Source organism: Terrapene carolina, unplaced genomic scaffold (assembly GCF_002925995.2).
Source record: "Terrapene carolina triunguis isolate 2854851 unplaced genomic scaffold, T_m_triunguis-2.0 Scaffold88, whole genome shotgun sequence".
NCBI classification, from domain to species: domain Eukaryota; kingdom Metazoa; phylum Chordata; order Testudines; family Emydidae; genus Terrapene; species Terrapene triunguis.
In genome coordinates, this window is record NW_020664439.1 from 45,971,818 (window position 1) to 45,990,880 (window position 19,063).

The 19,063-nt window shown below is 46.7% G+C and overlaps 2 protein-coding genes across 3 annotated transcripts; both read right to left on the reverse strand.

Moving 5' to 3' along the window:
- Positions 1-546: 546 nt before the first annotated feature.
- LOC112111053 (uncharacterized protein C2orf72 homolog) lies at positions 547-4,833 on the reverse strand. 2 transcript variants are annotated; one of them, XM_029911139.1, is made up of 3 exons: positions 4,470-4,833; positions 2,102-2,709; positions 547-656 (listed from the first exon to the last, which is right to left on the reverse strand). In XM_029911139.1, the coding sequence occupies exons 2-3, from the start codon at positions 2,682-2,684 to the stop codon at positions 565-567; spliced, it is 675 nt and encodes a 224-aa protein (XP_029766999.1). In that variant the 5' UTR covers positions 2,685-2,709; positions 4,470-4,833; the 3' UTR covers positions 547-564. The 2 variants fall into 2 exon arrangements, with proteins under 2 accessions (XP_029766999.1, XP_029766998.1); XM_029911138.1 differs by lacking the exon at positions 4,470-4,833 and having other exon boundaries at positions 2,102-2,801.
- A 1,933-nt stretch (positions 4,834-6,766) lies between these two features.
- Positions 6,767-14,470, reverse strand: RPL35A (ribosomal protein L35a). Its single transcript, XM_024206329.1, has 5 exons — positions 14,411-14,470; positions 13,866-13,908; positions 11,737-11,889; positions 8,978-9,122; positions 6,767-6,825 (listed from the first exon to the last, which is right to left on the reverse strand). The coding sequence occupies exons 2-5, from the start codon at positions 13,874-13,876 to the stop codon at positions 6,802-6,804; spliced, it is 333 nt and encodes a 110-aa protein (XP_024062097.1). The 5' UTR covers positions 13,877-13,908; positions 14,411-14,470; the 3' UTR covers positions 6,767-6,801.
- Between the last annotated feature and the right edge of the window lie 4,593 nt (positions 14,471-19,063).

Consider the following 19,063-nt stretch of genomic DNA (forward strand, 5'->3'; position numbering starts at 1 on the left):
GTGAACTAAAGGGAAGAAAGGGACTGTAGCTGGGTTGCTGTAGCAGCAGCTCTCCCTGCTGACGACAGGCGGTTCATGCAGGCTCCGAATCTGGCTGCTAGCGCGTTCCCCTTGCGAGCTCTGCTATCCCAGCGAGGGGAGTGTATATGGCACCACAGGGAATTGCGCAGCGTTGCAGGAAGGTGTGCGGGGCTGGGGGAGGAAGGGGTGTCCTATAAAGATCTGTCTGGCCTAGGTTTTCTATAGCACCATTACCGCGGTATCTAAGCCCCCTCCCACTGCTCTCCCCATCCTCCTTCCCCCAGCACAGCACGGCCTGCTTGCAGTCCCAGGCAGGCAGGAGGGGGAATTCCCGAACTGCCAGGGGAGAGTTGTGGGAGTGGGGAGGGCACCTCAGGCAGAGGTATTTGCAGGAGTTGGCCTGCCTGGGAGCACTCCTCCAACAAGTATGCTAGGAGCAGCCAGCCGGCTAAACAGGTTTGGAAGTGCAGTAGCAGCGGGTGGATGTTGCTATGAAGGGACGGGACGAGATGCACCCACCTTCCAGGCACATCGCAATGCGGCCTAAGGGAGCCTGTCCTCATACCGTCTTTCATATCCTGTGTTGCACACCCCCAGGCTGAGTCGGATGGTAACTGGATCCTGGGGAGTCATTTCTGGGGGGAGGGGAGGAACAGTGTAAATACAGCTGGCTTGGGGGAGCATCAGCCGCAAGGTGGAGGCTGTGCTGAGCATGAACCACTGAGCGGAGGAGCCTGCGACATTCCTTGGCAGAAGAGCCATACCACAGCGCAGCCCCTCCCCCCTGTTCTTCCTCCCAGAGCATGCTGTCCCTTGCAATCTCAGCTTGTCAAGTGGGCCACGGAGGGGATCCAGCTGGGCTAAGGGATCACAGGGGACTCGCCAGCACCTGTGTGAGGAATCTCAGGTCTCGAACCCAGGTCCCCAGGCCAACCTCACTGCGAGCTCCACCTGGCAGCTTGCTGGTACCCGAGTTTAGGCTGGTGGACCCTCGCTCACCATAGGCTCCACCTATGAAGCTCCCAATGGTAGGAGACGTCCAGGCTCTCAGATTGGCTCACACTCACTATTTAAGCCAGGAGGCGGCACGGGAAGTTGTCCGAGCAACTAGGTGAATCCCTGGCATGCAGCGGGACCCTGCCTTCTCGGCTACCTTCTGAGCCCTGCCTTGCTCCTGTCCTCCAGCCCCATTCCAGATCCCTGCTGCTACACCCCCCCCCCACCCCTTAGCTTGGTTCCTGACTCTAGTTCTGACCCTTGGCTTGACTCCCCATTCTGTCCCCGTCTCCGACCTCCACTTTCTAGCTCATGACTCCAGCTCTGACCGCCTACGTCCCAGTTTATGACAGCACCCAGCTCTCTCCGACCTGCTGGGCAATGACCGAACATCCCCCCAAACCCTGCTCAAACAGAGCCCAACCCACAATCCTCCTCGTCACTGATTTAACATGCCCCCTGCCCTCACACCAAGTAGGGTTGGTGGACTGAGGTGACTGGGGCAGGTTGCCCCTACGATAAAAGGCCCAAACATGTATCGACACCACCACAGAGTTCCCCAAAGACCCACGGACACATACTGGACGGCCCCTGAACCAAGACTTTCTCCTCAGAGCTCTCAGGCACATGCGAGATGCCTCCTCTCCCAGAGCTGCTTCCTCCTATCAGTTAGCGACAGGGAGCAGCAAATCTATGGGGCTCTGAGCCACACAGCTCGAAAGGTGGGTAAAGAGCAGCTCCTGATGCACTTTCTTGAAGGCCCTCCTCAGGCCCTGCAGTGCCATGGCTTGCTGAAAGGGACACGGCTGTTCCCCTTCCCCATTCTAATTTCCAGCTCATGTGCCCCCCCAGCCTCCCAAATACCCCCTTGCTCAGCTCCACCCTGTGTGCCCACCTCCCTGATTTTCATGTCTCTCTGGTGTGTCCCACCCCTGACTCTGCTTTGATCTCTGCACCCGGCTCATGCTTCCACATTTCCTTCCACCCACCTAGCTCTTCTTGTCTCCCCTCCCCAGCAAGACCAGCTCTCAAGGTCCCCTTCACATGATGCCTAGTCCTGTGTGACCTCTGACCCCTCCGGTACCTTCTTGGCCCTTCAGAACTTCTCTCAGGGCTCTGCAGGCGGCTCTCTTGACCTCCAGGGTCCCATCTGGCTGGCCTGGGCTGTAAACAGCTGCTTCCACCACCAGTTCCTGGAAGCCACCATCCAGCAAGCACTGCATTCTCCTTAGTGCCCCAGCTGCCCGTCCTGGTTCCACCTGCTGGTGCTGCAGGTCTGGCTGGATCATCACCAGTACCAGAGCAGCTGGCATGCAGGGAAAGAGATTCCTTAAGTTCCAGAGTGTTTCATCCAGGTGTTCCCACTGCATGAGCTGCCTCAGCGTGGCAGCTTGCCAGAGCATGAAGACCAGCTGCGGTTGCACCTCCTGCTCTTCCTCCTTGGTTTCCTCCTTCCGGTGGAGTTTGGTCTTCAGGTCGATCCCTCTGAAGAGCTCCTGGGCAAAGTCCATCTGCACGAGCGGGGCTGCCTCATGTACATCATCCATCTCCATCACTAGCACCTGTCCATTCCGCCTGCCCACAGTGTCCAGCAGAGTCAGCAACTGCCAGTGCACTGGCTCTGCCGGGGAGCACACAGGGGTCTCCCCTAGCAGCTCCGACTCCATATCTTCCTCCCAGACTACAGCATCACTAGAACGGCAAGGGGCTTGTTACAGGGAGCGCAAGGGAAGCCTGTGCCAATGTTTCTGTGGGAGTGGGAAGGGTGTGCAGAGAACAGCTAAGACTCTGTGGGTCCCAGCTAGGGTGACCAGATAGCAACTGTGAAAAAACGGGACAGGAGATGTGTGTGTGTGTGGGGGTAATAGGCACCTATATAAGAAAAAGTCCCCAAAAACGGGATTGTCCCTTTAAAAACCGGACATCTGGTCACTCTAGTCCCAGCCCAGGTAGACAGTCTCACACTAGTTCAGGCAGAGCGAGCACATAAAAACAGCAGTGTGAACATTACAGCATGGGCTAGCCGCCCGAGTCCAAGCCTGCCCACCTAGCCCGATCCTCCACCCATGCCACATCGACAGTGATTTTTAGCATTGCTAGCTCTGCTTGAAGTAGGAGTCTCTTTACCCGGGCTGGGAGGCTTGCTCTCAGCTGCAGTGTAGACATGAACTGCTTCTTTGTGAGTTCAAATATCGTGGGTTTATTCAACAAGGGATCAGAAGTCTTGCACAGCGAAGAGGAAAAATAAGAACGAATGGGACCTTTCACCACAGGAGGATCCAAACATCGGTGTCATTGGCCATTTTTGCTGTGAGCTACCCAAGCCGTTGGAGGTGCAGTGCATGGATTTTCTACCGTCTACACACCCTCCCTGGGAGGCAGAACAAAGAGGAATTGCCAGTCCAATTCAGACAGCTCATCCAGCACAGTATGTGATTACCAACAGCGTCCAGGAACAAATGCTGCAGCAGAAGGGGCTAGAATCCAGGTGATATGAAAATATGGAATAACTCAACCACTGGGAAGTTTCTTACTAACTTCTTCAGGTGGAGGTTGGCTTATGGCTGGAAGCATAACAATACCTCTCTCTCTCTGTCATCTCCTCCCCCCGCCTTTTAAAAAATCCTATCTAATGGAGCATGTCAAATCTTGGACTCTGATATCTTGTGGGAGAGAATATCACAGGTTGTGTTTTCGCTTAAAAGAAAAACTATCGGGTTTAAACTTGTCTTTCAGCTTCCTTGAGTGTCCCCCTGTTCTCAGAGTAAGAGAAGTCCACCAGGGATCTTCTCTGCATCTCTATGTCCCCTCTGCTTTGTTGCCTCGACAGACATGTTAAAGTTCTCACTCTCCCCTCACAGGCCACACATCTAATCATCTGATTTGTCACCTCTGACCAGCTTTAATTTCTGCTGTATCTTTTAAAAGAGATGACATTTAAATAGCGTGAGAGACAAGGAAGAGCCCGGAAGTTCTCGCTTCAGGGCCTCAGATACACTGGCTATTGTATACACTCTGCTACCCTGCCTCCATAGGCAGAGGGGAGAGAATGTGAAAGACTCTCCCCTAACAAGGGAGGTTGGGAGACACACTCATACTCCTCACACCAGAAATAGACCAGAAGGTGAATTATACACATTCCACTACATGCGTCTGACGAAATGGGTATTCACCCACGAAAGCTTATGCTCCAATACGTCTGTTAGTCTATAAGGTACCACAGGACTCTGTCGCTTTATACACATTTGTGTCACTCACCAGGAAAAGGACATATAATTGATGATATTTAATAGATTAGCAGCAGTTCCAATGCCAGGTTAAAAAGTCCCTGATTCCACAAGCATGGACAGAGGGCTACATTTCACTAACACAATGTGACTGAGTGTCAATTTTCAGCATCTTAAACAGGGTTAGTGTACCTGTTACCTAAAGCCAGTTTTAAGATAACTTACCTGTGTTACCATCTAGAGAGGAAAGCTTTTTCTAATGGTCTCGCAATCAAACTGTTTGCAGTAGGCAAATTCACTAGTCAACTGTATGTTGATTGGCCAGGTTATCTCTGATGTCACAATCCCACCCTTTCCCAAAATGACCTGTTAGTCTTAAAATCAAACTTTAATTATTTAACATTGGTATTATGGTTAATGCCCAGTGGTCCTGACTCGGGGCCCTAGTGTGGTAGGTATTTTACAGTGACAGCTTCTGCCCCAAAGAGTTTACAATCCGTTTTCTTCCCTGCATGTTTAACAAACCCAGTCTTAAACAGACATGAAGAAATAAAACAAATGCAGTATATTGATTTTAAGTCAGTTTTCAGAATGGAGAGAGGTCAATAGTGGTGGTTTTAGTAAAGGGAAATCACGCCTCGCCAATCTATTAGAATTCTTTGAGGGAGTCAACAAGCATGTGGACCAAGGGGGATCTAGTGTACTTAGATTTTCAGGAAGCCTTTGACAAGATCCCTCACCAAAGGCTCTTACGCAAAGTAAGCAGTCATGGGGTAAGAGGGAAGGTTCTCTCGTGGATTGGTAACTGGTTAAAAGATAGGAAACAAAGGGTAGGAATAAATGGTCAGTTTTCAGAATGGAGAGGGGTAAATAGTGGTGTCCCCCAGGGGTCTGTACTGGGCCCAGTCCTATTTAACATATTCATAAATATCTGGAAAAAGGGGTAAACAGTGAGGTGGCAAAATTTGTCATTGTGGATAGTTCTCTGAAAACATCCACTCAATGTGCAGCGGCAGTCAAAAAAGCGAACAGAATGTTGGGAATCATTAAGAAAGGGATAGATAATAGGACAGAAAATATCATGTTGCCTCTATATAAATCCACGGTACACCCACATCTTGAATACTGTGTGCAGATGTGGTCACCCCATCTCAAAAGAGATATATTGGAATTGGAAAAGGTTCAGAAAAGGGCAACAAAAATGATTAGGGATATGGAACAGCTTCCGTATGAGGAGAGATTAATAAGACTGGGAGTTTTCAGCTTGGAAAAGAGATGGCTAAGGGGAGATATGACTGAGGTCTATAAAATCATGACTTGTATAGAGAAAGTAGATAAGGAAGTGTTGTTTACTACTTCTCATAGCACAAGAACGAGGGGTCACCAAATTAAGTTAATAGGCAGCAGGTTTAAAACAAAAAAGTATTTCTTCACACAACGCAGTCAACCTGTGGAACTCCTTGCCAGAGGATGTTGTGAAAGCCAAGACTATAACAGGGTTCAAAAAAGAACTAGATAAATTCATGGATAGATCCATCAATGGCTATTAGCCAGGATGGGCAGGGATTGTGTCCCTAGCCTCGCTTTTGCCAGAAGCTGGGAATGGGCAAGAGGGGACGAATCACTTGATTGCCTGTTCTGTTCATTCCCTCTGAAGCACCTGGCATTGGCCACTGCTGGAAGACAGGATACTGGGCTAGATGGACCATTGGTATGACCCAATATGGCCCTTATGTCTTTAAATAAGAATTTTTTTCTTGTTAAAAGTCTAGTGGATAACCAGTATCTAACAATCCAGGAAAACAGGAAGTCAAGACTTGTGCAGAGGAAACATGCACTATGGTGATGGAGAATGAAGGGGTGTCAAACAGGAGGCAGGTGTGGAACTAAACTACATAAAGTGGAAGTGACTTAAGAGGTAGGTGAGAGCCAAAGAGGACTGTTCAGGGGTGCTGAAGTCCTGTTCTTCGTGAGTATCTCAAGAAGCCACATTTTTAAATGTGAGCTGAACGAATTTGAATCTTGGCAAATAAATTGAGTTCTGTATTACACCTGAAATTGCAAACTGTAACCGTACAGAACTGTACTATCTACATCGATTTGTCAGAAGAATCAACTAGTGCAAGAGAAACAAAACTTTGAGCTTTCATTTTAGTAAGTCGGCAAAGTGTTTTTCAAATACTGTATGGAAGTTGCATTTGTTTTCAGTTTACATGCACAATTTTGAGATGTTAAACTTTTATTGAAGAGCACTCTTAGATACCATGATGGGAGTTATAGGAAAAAACCTACAGATTGGTAACTAACAGTCAGATTAATTATGATCTATTTTCATTTAAGAGGTAATTTTCTCTTTTGATGCTTTGGTCAGTAACAAATCCAATTCCTCCCTTTATCATCTGCTATTACTAGATCATTGTCCTGTTTTGTGGATTATGTAACACTTGTTGTAGAAACAACTGAAAATGAACTAGTTATTCCCCACACCAACTGAAGGTCATAAGAAATCATTAAAAACAAAATCGAACAATTTCTGAATTTTATTTTTAGTAAAAATTTAGACTCTAGATGGATACAGCATCTGTAAAACAAAAACAAAAAATCAGGTTAGAGATCTTGTTACTAAACTAAAATGTTAACACATTTCTAATTAATCCTTCTCTAAATACCCATGCAGATAGCTAGCAGTTTGCACAGAGCATTCTTTGACAGGTTACTGGTCTAGTGGATGGAGGGAAGCGGTAGGTGTGATAGATCTTGATTTTAGTAAGGCTTTTGATACAACACCACCTGACGTTCTCATTAGCAAACGAGGAAAATGAGGTCTATACAAAATTACTGCAAGGTAGGGTGCACCACCGGCTGAAAGTCCATACTCAAAGAGTAGTTACCAATGGCTGACTATCAAACAGGGAGGCGGTAGTTGGGGGTGGGGGTCACGCAGGGGTCAATCCAGGGTCTGGTACTAGTCAATATTTTCATTCATGATTTGGATAATAGACTACCCAAATAAATATGCTTACATAATTTGCAGGGGACTCCAATTACTAACTGTAATGGTCGATAAGCTCCAGAATAGGCTTACAAGGCAGGATGTGGAATCCTCAGCATTTGGAGGTTTTTAAGAACAGGTTGGGCAAAAACCTGTTAGGAACAGACTAGATTCTCTTGGCCCTGCCGGAGCAGGGGGCTGGACTAGATGACCTCTCAAGATTCCTTCCAGTCCTACATTGCCATGAAGTGATGATGATTCTACATCAGCGGTGAGCAAACTTTTTGGCCCAAGGGCCACATCTGGGAACAGAAATTGTATGGTGGGCCATAAATGCTCACAAAATTGGGTTTGGGGTGCGGGAGGCTCTGGTTGGGGGTGCAGGCTCCAGGGTGGGGCCAGAAATCAGGAGTTCAGGGTGCGGGAGGGGGCTCCGGGCTGGGGGATGTGGAAAGGGGTGCAGGCTCTGCATGCGGGAGTGGGCGGGTGCTGGGATCAAGGGGTTCAGACGGCGGGATGGGGATCAGGGCAGGGGCACGGGGAGAGGCTCAGGGGAGCAGGCTCCGGGGCAGCACTTACCTCAAGCGGCTCCCGGAAGAAGCAGCATGTCCCTTCTCTGGCTCCTAGGCGGAAGCGCAGCCAGGCAGCTCTGCCCCGTCCGCAGGCACTGCCCCTGCAGGTCCCATTTGCTGTGGTTCCCAGCCAATGGGCGCTGCGGGGGCAGCATGCAGAGCAGAGACCCCTGGCTGCCCCTACACGTAGGAGCTAGAGGGGGGCCATGCCCCTGCTTCCGGGAGCCGCGTGGAGTGGCCCCTGACCCTGCTCCCTGGCTAGAGCATCGGAGTGGGGCAAGCCCCAGACCCCACTCCCTAGGGGGAGCTCGAGGGCCGGACTGAAACGGCTGGTGGGCCAGATCCGGCCCGCGGGCCGTAGTTTGCCCACCCCTGTTCTACATGGAAGAATGGAAGAGCACAGAACATGGCTCAGTCTTTGGGAAGTGCTCTTTGCAGGGGTAGCCCATGCACCATCTTCCAGCCTAGCTGGGGGAATGAGAGGATAACTGCTCTCTTTTGCCCAGCTGCAATGAAGGATAGCACTTGTGCTCCTCCTACAGTGGTTTTTCTATAGGATGATGAAAGCTGAGCAGGGTCACATCTCACTCTGATACTGTTCTTGACAACATCACTAGGATGATAGTGTGTACAGGAGCAATAGTTTGAGTGGTGACACACAGACAGCCAAGGAGGAGGTTCTCCTGGAGGTGCATGGGTAACAGCACATGTGAGTTTTGTGTCCATGACCAGACTTGGGAGAGATTCATTTAGTCCTCAGCCAGAAGCAGGGCTGATACGGTGAAGGCATTTGGGGAAGATGAGGGAAAGAAAAATAAAGACCTCAGAACATCCTGACCCAAAAAAAAGGGAGAGTGGACCAGGAGACAGAAAATAAAAGACTGGGGGAGAGAGGAGGAGAAGAAAGAATTAGATGTACAAAGTTGGAGGGAGAGGGAAAAGAAAGCAAGAGTAAATAATCTTTGAGGGGTGATAACAGCGAAGTTAAACCTTTCCCATTGCCAGAGTACAGGTCCCAACATGCACCTATCACAGGCCCTGTGGAAGTTGCACACTGGAAACAGGGGAAAGGGAATTTTTATATATTTCCCCACACCAATGTAACATTTTCTCAGTGGTCTCTCTCAGCTGTGAGGAAAAACAATTCACTACTAGAGTACTGTACTCACCACTCTGATTCTGTGTCCAATGGCCTTAGCAGGAAGATTGGACCGGAACTTGGCACGAACCATACCACTGTTTCCATGGGCACGCGTTACCTTCCCCCAGATCACTCGTGTTCTGTTGGGCTTCCCACCCGGAGTCACGGTGTTGCTAACAAACAGAAGACTGTTAAATCCTGGGCATTCCACTCCTAACCAAGTGCTGGTCTATTTAAAGCAACAGTGGCAGGTTAAAAACACCATCTTCTTTTAAAAGAAGTTTCATTCCCTCTATTGCCATGGCTCCCTTGGAATAGTCAAACTGAAAGTTTAGAAACATTTATTTGGTCACCCATAACGCAGATTTGCTTTCATCCAAGCTGACAGAAATGCACATTGTGAAGAGTTTTTTTGGTGATCTCATTAGAATGAAGTTGTGATGTTTGAATAGCAAATACAGCAGGGGAATGGGTTTAAACCCAAATATAAAAGCACGAAAACATGTCTGTACATTTGTCCTATCAAGCTGTGGATGGACCTAACAGTGTCCCTTTACAAAACACCCTTCAAGCAACAGTCTTCTACCTGGCTTATATTAATTCAGTAATTTACAGATATAAGCCAGTTGGCACACTTGTTGAACTGTGTCCACAGAGATTTGCACCAGTTTAACTAATTCAATTAGTTAAACCAGTGTAAGTTGTGTGTGTAGATCACCCTCCTATCTTAGCGCTAGTCTACACTGGCAACGCTAAAGCACTGCCACGGCAGCGCTTTAACGTGCTGTGTGTGGTCACGGCAGAGCGCTGGGAGAGAGCTCTAAAAAAACCACCTCCACAAGGAGTGCGGCTCCCAGTGCTGGGACACTGTTTACACTGGCGCTTTACTGCACTGCAACTTGCTGCGCTCAGGGGTGTGTTTTTTCGCATCCCTGAGCGAGAAAGTTGCAGCGCTGTTAATTGCCAGTGTAGACAAGCCCTTAGATTTACCTTTCAGAACTGATATATCTGGGATTTGCAGGCTTCCATCACTCCCCTCTGATCCATTCCAAACACTATCTATTTCAAGTACTGGTACTAACTGGGAAAAGTATTCTGCCTAGTGATTTACTGGATGATTTGCAAATAACTATATAATATATATTCATGCAAACAATATTACACATTAGAATTCTATTTCTACATGCATGTGGGTCAAACTGCTAAATGTAAACCTAACAGAATGATAGCATAATTTTGTTTTTATAATTTCAAAACACAGTATTCTCATATACCTCAGCAGCTTACAAATGAGAACTAATAGCTGTTTATAACTCAAAACACGTAGCTTTTGCGGTGTCAACAGTACAATATGAAGTATGCCAATTTCACATTTGACAGCATTGCGAAGCACAGCATATTTCCCCTCAATATGTGATAAGCTTAGTGTTCACTATCTTTAGGTGCAATCAAAACCACTGGGAGCACAGCACAGTTTAAAGTCATATGCAGCAGTAGTTACAATTCACATCATGTAATAAGGCATTAACCCATCCCCAGACCACCTGCAAGAAAAATCAAAACCCTCACACAGCCCAACCCACTTCTACTAAAACACGAGAAGAGAAACGCTTTGCTCTGTGTGTCTGGCAAACTATCAAAGGGGAGAAGAGGGCTTCCCACTAAGCATGCCCTGATTCCCCCAACCCTTCTAGATGTATTCATCTAGAAGTTATCCGTTTGAGTGACTCCAGTGACTAACTGTAGAGGAAAAGGAGAGGTTTCGAAGATGTCCAGGTCCAAACCAAAACCTTGAATTCCACCCAGAAACATAATGAAAGCCAGAATGGTCTCTGGAGCACAGGGAAAAAGCACTCGCTGTATGAAACATTCTAAATGGGAAACCACATTCTGCACTAGCTGTGCCTTAAAGCAGTGGTTTTAACCTTTTTTCATTTGTGGACCCCCTAAAAAATTGCAAATGGAAGTGCAGACCCCTTTGGAAATCTTAGGCATAGTCTGTGGACTCCTAGGGGTCCGCAGGATCACAGACTGAAAACCACTGTTCTATCGTAACACCTTTATGCAGGCACTTCAGACATAGTCTGCGGGTCCTAAGGGGTCCAACCACAGGTTGAAAATCACTGCCTTAATCTAATCAGGAGGTAACAAAGGCACAGATATCTGCACCAAGATCCACGTCAATAGAAAAAGTCAACCTGCTATGCAAGCAGAGAAGGGAATAATCCCAAACTTATCAAACCTACAGTACTTCTGGGGCATCCATCAGCAGCAGCAATGATGGTGACCAGATATATGCAGGCCCAGAAGCAGAAGAGGATTTATTAAATCCCTTCAGGTTACAAAGCCTACCCTCACTGAAGGGGATTATATTAATTCTGCCACTTAAAGCACTGAAGTATCACAGTGAAGGACACTACAGTGCAGTCCACTACTGACTTGACTTCAGTTCACACCAGTATCCTGGAGGTGAGAAGACTCATGCCCAACCCATCACTCTTACCAGCACCATTAGCCTTCTAATCCCGCATTTCTACAAGAGCAATCATAGTGATGTTTAATACATCATCATTTAATACCTGAATTAATTTGGTACCTAGAATGGTGAAAGTGAAAACTAAATCCCAAAACGGAACCCAGTCTTGCACAATTCTACTCGGCCATTTTGTTTGTTTCACCATTATCATGGCAACAGGTATGCAAATGCATTTATTGTGGCCTGATAAATTTTCATGACAATTTTTACAAGGCCTATTTAGCATAACAACAAGGAGTTCAGTTACTTACTTTTTAGCTTTATATACATAGGCGCATCTCTTGCCCAAGTAGAATTCAGTCTCATCACGGGCATAAACTCCATCAATTTTCAGGAGGGCAGTGTGCTCCCTCTGGTTTCGGAGGCCACGCTTATAGCCAGCAAAAATGGCTTTGGACCATAGTCTAGGAAATATTGAGCATATTAATGAATCGCCAATCACTAAAGCGTATTGCACGTGAATAAGTTTTCTGAACAAAACTTTCTGAAATAATTAGATACCAGGCTAGTAGAAAGCATACAGGGGGGAAAGGAACAGTGCTTCACATGAGCAAATACCCCCACATTTACAAAGTGCAGCTTCTTTAGCACAAAACATCAATTATAAAAATCCTGTACTAGCCTTTTCCTTCCTTCCTTCCTCTAGAACCATTTCTAAAAAAAGTTACATTTTCATTTTTTTAAAACACACAAACACTTGTCGCAACATCCAAAAGGGATAGATAGTATATTCTTCTATACATGGTGAAATAGATTAAGGAACTTGGGGCCTGCTATGCCACAAAAGTCACCATGTCAAACAACCTAGTTAAAATGTTCTCCCTCAGAGAGAACATAAACATGCCCACTGTGATCAGTCCAAGTCATTAGCACAATTCAGGACACTTAACATATGCTTAAGGTCCTCAATGTTGATAAATGCAAAATAATACATATTGGAAAACATATACATATAAGATGGGGTCAAATTAGCTGTTACCACCACTCAAGAACTAGATCTTGGAGTCATTGTGTTATCTGAAAACATCCACTCAATGTGCAGCAGCAGTCAAAAAAGCCAATCATTAGGAAAGGGATAGATAAGAAGACAGAAAATATCATATTGCCTCTATATAAATCCATGGTAAGCCCGCATCTTGAATACTGTGTGCAAATCTGGCCACCCCATCTCAAAAGAGATATATATTGGAATTTGAAAACATACAGAAAAGGGCAACAAAAATGATTGGGGGATGGAACATCTTCCATATGAGGAGAGAGTAATAAAAACAGGGATTTTTCAGCTTGGAAAAGAGACGACTAAGGGGGGATATGATAGAGGTCTATAAAATTGTGATTGGTGTGGAAAAAGTAAATAAGGAAGTGTTATTTACTCCTCCTGATAACACAAGAACTAGGGGGTCACCAAATGAAAATTAATAGGTAGCAGGTTTAAAACAAACAAAAGGAAGTATTTTTTCCACACAAACTGTGGAACTCTTTGCCAGAGGATGTTCTAAAGGCCAAGATTTATAACAGGGTTCAAAAAAGAACTACCTAAGTTCATGAAGAATAGGCCCATCAGTGGCTATTAGCCAAGATGATCAGGGATGCAAAACCATGCTCTGAAGTGTCCAGCCTGTGTTTGCCACAAGCTGGGAATGGCAACAGGGGATGAATCACTTGATGATTACCTGTTCTGTTCATTCCCTCGGGGGCACCTGGTATTGGCCATTGTCGAAAGACAGGATATTGGGCTAGATAGACCACTGGTCTGACCCAGTATGGTTGTTTTTATGTTCTGAGAAACTATGTTTAAGCAATTATGCTATAAAGGAGTTTCTTAACATGGTTATTTTTACAGTAGAGATCTGTCCAGGCTGCACTTAAATCCATAACCAAACTGTAACATGGGTAATTGCATATGCAGTTTGCATCCATGCACAAGACAAGTAGCTTCCAACTGTAACACAATCAGTAGGTTGCAATCAGATTCTAACAACTCTTGACACAGACAGGGCCAGTTACTATGTCTGTGACCCAATTCTCCAGTCTTACTTCCTGTCTGTGCGGAGCACTCTGCAAAGTGTGGTGCGCTGTGCGAAAAGCCTGGGATAGGAGTCTAGATGTCCAGGAACGTACTGATCCGTACAACTGTGCAGCGTAACAGGCTTGGCAAGATTTTATAGCGGACAGATGTTTGGGATGGGTAGAATAGTATTGGTTATGACAACCACATCACAACAGAGGGTCAGAGCTTAGATAGGTTTAACCCAGCACATTCTACAGCTGAGATGGTGATACGGAGAGGAAATGTGTGCGATGTATGAAGCCCCCCAGCCAGTGTAACACGTCCAGCGACAGTAAAGGATAAAGGAAGTTTTCAGAGCCCATCGCTCACCTCCCAGACATGGTGTCGTCCTGAAGTCCTGCTCCCAGCAGGCCTGAGAAGCACAAAAAGAATTTAGACGCCACACTAGTGAATTTAGCACCCAGCGGCTGTACCAACCCCCCCGCAGCGGCCGGCACGTCCCAAGGGATCCCAGGCGACCCCCCAGACTAGGCGGCTGGAGAGGGGAGCAGTACCAGGGGCTCCAGCTAGACCCCGGCCGGTTGAGGCGGAACCCAGCTTTGCACGGACCGGCTACCTTAGCCAGGCCAGGCCCCCACCCCGCGGGCCTGACCAGGGCAGCAGCCCCGCGATGTCCAGTCAAGGGGCCTCCCCCAGGGGCCCCTCTCGGGCGAGTCAGAGCCGGGAGGCGCCGGGCTCGGAGCCGGCTCAGCCCAGGGCCTAGCACCATCCGCCCCGCATCGGCTTCATCCCGCCGCCTGCCGGCTCCACACGGCCCCGGCTCCACAGCCCGCTCCCCGCCGCACCTGCCCCCGCCCCATGGTGGAGGGAGAAACCCGCTTAACCAGCCTCGGGACCTCCGCTCCCGGACTCACCCCCGCGCCTCCGACCCAAGATGGCGGCGAAAGGGAGAGCGGCCGCAAAGCACGCCGGGATATGACATCGCAAGGACCCTTTAGGCGACGGTAATTACTGCCTGACTAGAAAACGCCCCGTGGAAGGGTGAATAAAATCCAGCGACGGCCCCTCCATCCCTCTGTTCTCCTTTCTCCATAGGCAAAAACCTTACGAGGGCGTGGTTCAGTGGCTACGCCTGACAGGCACCTGCTAAACTAATCTGGATGATAGGCCCCCTGAGTTTGGTGGTTGCTATGGAGACAAGCTCTGTCCAGCCTGAGGCCTCTGTGTGAGCCTCTCCTGATTGTCGCTGATAATAGACCCCCAGTGGTGGGAGGTGAGAGAGCATCCCAGTGCAGGCCCCCCCAGGGTGGGTGGCAGGGCAGTGGGGCCCCTGGAGCTAGGGAGCAGGCAGCCCACCCACCGGGAGCATGGCGAAGCCCCTTGCGGGGGAAGGCGGGGGTGCCCCATTGGGTCCCGCCCTGTCTGCTGCCCCTGGCCCCAGGGAGCACAAAGGCCTGCAGACCTGATGCGCAGACCAGCCAAGCCGACCCCTCCTGTTGTTTCTCCCCTGCCCAGGGGCTGCCCATGCCAAGCTCATGGTGGGTGCAACAACGCCCCGGAAACTCGCACCCCTGCCGTTAAACACAGCCTGGAAAATAGGGGCTGGGTTAAAAACATAAATAAACCAGGCACAAGTAATGGAATTAACTGGAAAGGGGGCAAAGTGCAGCCCAGCCAAGGCAATCCCAGCCACGGGAAGGCCACGGTTACAATGGACAAACAGGCAACCGCAGAGGATTAAACCCCAACTAGTAGTTTTTAAAAAGGGGCCTTTAACCCAGCAAAGAGAAGCAGCTAACGATGGCTGGGTTGAGGGGCAGCTGGGGGGTGTAATACAAACAAGTCCAATAACAAGCTGTGCACGAGCCATCACGCTGATCACTCTGCTTGTGTATTGTACCCACAACCCTTCCTCTGTGTTTGGTCTTTTTTTAGGCGGTGAGCTCTTTGGAGAAGAGACTGTGTCTTCCTATGCACCGGGACAGCCCCTGGTGCTTCTTCAGTGCTACTGTAATAGTAAGTAACTTTAAAATTTACTTTTAATCCTTCATTTAGGTCTGGATTGAGGATTTGGGCTTCATTGGGACAAAAGTACATTCTTAAATGTTTCCCTGAATAGGAATGGACGAAAGCACGTGTTAACTGCTTTCCGGAATCAGGGCCTTGTCTCTGATGTCTATCATTTCCCCCATGCAGCTAATGCCATTGTAGGGAATTAGGGTAAAATTTTGAAAAGTGCCGTAAGTGACTTAGCAGCCTAAACTCCATTTTCAGAAGTGACTTTTGCTGGAAATTGGGCTCCTAAGTGACTAAGTCACTTTTGAAAATGTGATTTAGGCTCCCAAGTAGCTCACGTGCTTTGAAAATGTTAACTGACTCTATGATAGTCCCCTCACCCCTGGAGGCTGAGGGTTCGATCTGTGAAGGTGCTGAGCCCTCTGGCCCTGGTGCAGTAAAGTACTTAAACACACTCAGCACCGTGCAAGATCTACCACTATTAATGACATTTTTAAATAAAGCACTGGAGGAGCTGTTTCAGGCATCTGATAATGTGATGTAGAGCACATTTGCCAGGTTTGATTGTGTTCACAGCTGCTCCCACATAGGGAACATGAAAATCAGTGATGTTCCCTTTGCCAAATGCTTCTTATTTTGTCAGCATCAGTGGGTTCAGCCCTAGAACCACTGGATCTTGGAGAGGATCCAGTGTGGTGAGGTCCAGCTATGCTGAGAATGCTTGCCTCTACGCTAGCGTGCCCTGATAATATGATTCCTGCAAGAGTTCGCAGCCACCGAACTCCGGGTCAGCTGCTGCTCCTGGATACCCCTCACAGGGTTCTACATTGGAGATGGAGCAAGGAAGTTAATGCTGAAGGAATCTTTATATTAATTATTCTTCTTATTTTAACAGCACCAAAAAGCATGCTAGATTCCTCTCTGTACAGCCAAAGGATGTGATCCCTGCCTTGACAAACTTAACTTACCTGAAAAATCCCACAGGTTCCAAGGGGGTTGGTGCCACAGAGAATGGATGTTCCCGAAGTCCTGTCTTCATGCATACTATGCAGGCTAAACTCTATGTAGTAGCTTCTGCAAAGGGGGCTCTTCCATGCTCCCCCCACTCAATTCCACTAGGTTCTTATCCCCTCCAGCCACGTATCAATATTTATTTTTTAAAATCAGCGCCTTGCTTTCTGACATTTGTAGTGCTAGTCAGGGTTCTGTACAGCCATTGTCCAATAAAAGCAAGGGCGTTTCTTATTTAAGGCTCAGCTGCTATGTGAACTCAGCAGTCTGACTCTGCCAATATGCTGGCAAAACACAGTGAGTTGGGGTCAAGTGGCAGCCTCTGCTTTGAATTTCCTCACTGGTACCCATGATTATCATCACTTCTTAATTGGCCGAAGGGGGCATTTCAGAGTGATGCAAGGTGTTTCCTGACTTTCCCACCCCTGCAGCTGTTTCAATCTACCAGGTGGCAGGATGGAGAAAGACATGACTACAAGGCTCTCACCTAGCAGCGTGTGGGCTGTAATCCCCAAAGGGGTACCCGGCCAAACCATTTACATTGTTTTTTAAATTATTTCCAAATTTCTCCTCCCTTTAGGACAGAAGGGAGAGCATACGATAGTTTGCTCATCACCTCACAATCTTGGGGGAAGCTCTCAGTCTCTTCACATACCTTGTCTTGTCTTGTAATTAAGATTTGATCAATGAGTTCGGTTGAGTACAATAATTAGTGTTGATGCTAGGATTGTCTTTTCTGTGTGTATACCAGGGGTCGGCAACCTTTCAGAAGTGGTGTGCCGAGTCTTCATTTATTCACTCTAATTTAAAGTTTTGCGTGCCAGTCATACATTTTAACATTTTTAGAAGGTCTCTTTCTATAAGTCTATAATATATAACTAAACTATTGTTGTATGTAAAGTAAATAAGGTTTTTAAAATGTTTAAGAAGCTTCATTTAAAATTAAATTAAAATGCAGAGCCCCCCGGACCGGTGGCCAGGACCCAGGCAGTACGAGTGCCACTGAAAATCAGCTCGCGTGCTGCCTTCGGCATGCGTGCCATAGGTTGCCTACCCCTGGTGTATAGCTTTAAAAGTAGAATTCAACTAGAGGAGCTCCTTATTTGTAATATTTCTCAGTACACCAGACAGTGGTTGCCTCTACATCTATAATAGAACATAAACCCTGGCAGAGCTTACTGGTTTGGCACCAACATCTGCTGAGTATATGGATATAAGAGGAAGCATACAGGAGGAACTAAGACAACATTAGGCTTTAGAGAAACGTTACATTCCAGCTTTAAGTTTTCTTAAAAGGCATTAATATCTTGAATTAATTCTCTCCTGGATAGAAGTTGCTGATGGGGAGGAGGTGAAGCTATTAAATTCTACCTTTGTATCAAAATAAGTCAGTTTTTCCTACAAGAACCTTCAACTATTTGATTCTTCTTTTAAAAGTGCTGGCATAATAATCTGTCACAGCTCTTCCACAGAAAATCTTTTGAACTATATTGTCATCTTTGTGGCTGCAAACTTTATATAAACCAGATGCAAAGGGACTCGTCTCATGTAGTTTAGACCCAAAATTTCGGTTGCGTTTAGAAAATGTCAATATGAATAAAACATATTTTTAATTTAAAACATATCTCTACCACAACATTGTACTAGTGCATGTCACCCCAAAGGGAAACTATCTAAGGCATTTATAACAAGCAAAATTCAGTCAGAGGGACTTGTATTTTCCACTTCTTCCTTGGATTATTAGTTTCTGAGTATAAGAAAAAATTAAGTTTTTATTTTTTTGTACTAACTTTATTTACTAGACTAATTTCACTGCCAGAGTTAAGTGAAAAGAATAAACAGACATAATTAATGATGACAAGTAGGAGGTATTTTTACATTCTTTGTTTTAACAATCTAGGTCATATCAGAAACAGTGGTAAAGGCATTTTTTAAAATGTGATTTCTTTTGACAGTGTTCATTTAAGAGACATAGCTGAAACAATCTTGGAACTGTTAGTTAGTGATTATCTTTGAGATCTCCTGGAGAACGGATGAGGTCCAGAGGACTGGAGAAGAGCAAACATAGTGCCTGTCTTTAAAAAGGGGAACAAAGAGGACCTGGGGAATTATTTATTAGTCAGCCTAACTTTGATACCTGGAAAGATGCTGGAATAAATTATTAAACAATCCGTTTGTAAGCACCTAGAGAATAACAGGATAATAAATAATAGCCAAATGCCAAACCAACCTAATTTCCTTCTTGGGTAGGGTTATTGGCCTAGTGGATGAGGGTAAACAGTAGACATGACATATCTTGATTCTAGTAAGGCTGTTGACACATCCCACATGATATTCTCATAAGCATACTAGAGGAATATGGTCTAGAGGAAATTACTATAAGGCAATATACTATAATCAGTGCACAACTGATTGAAAGGCCGTAATCAATGGTTCACTGTCAAACTGGGAGGGTGTATCTAGTGGAGTCCTAAAGGGGTCAGCCCTGGGTCTCTTACTAGTCAATGTTTTCATTAATGACTTGGATAATGGAGTGGAGA

Excerpts from the sequence above, each read along its gene's own strand:
- RPL35A (XM_024206329.1), bottom strand. Across the intron at positions 9,123-11,736 it reads TATGTATATAAAGCTAAAAA|CAACACCGTGACTCCGGGTG; the intron begins GTAAGTAACTGA and ends TCTGTTTGTTAG. Across the intron at positions 6,826-8,977 it reads TTGGACACAGAATCAGAGTG|ATGCTGTATCCATCTAGAGT; the intron begins GTGAGTACAGTA and ends TTTGTTTTACAG.
- LOC112111053 (XM_029911139.1), bottom strand. The coding sequence starts at position 2,684 with ATGGAGTCGGAGCTGCTAGGGGAGACCCCTGTGTGCTCCCCGGCAGAG. Across the intron at positions 657-2,101 it reads AGTTCTGAAGGGCCAAGAAG|AAATGACTCCCCAGGATCCA; the intron begins GTACCGGAGGGG and ends CCCTCCCCCCAG.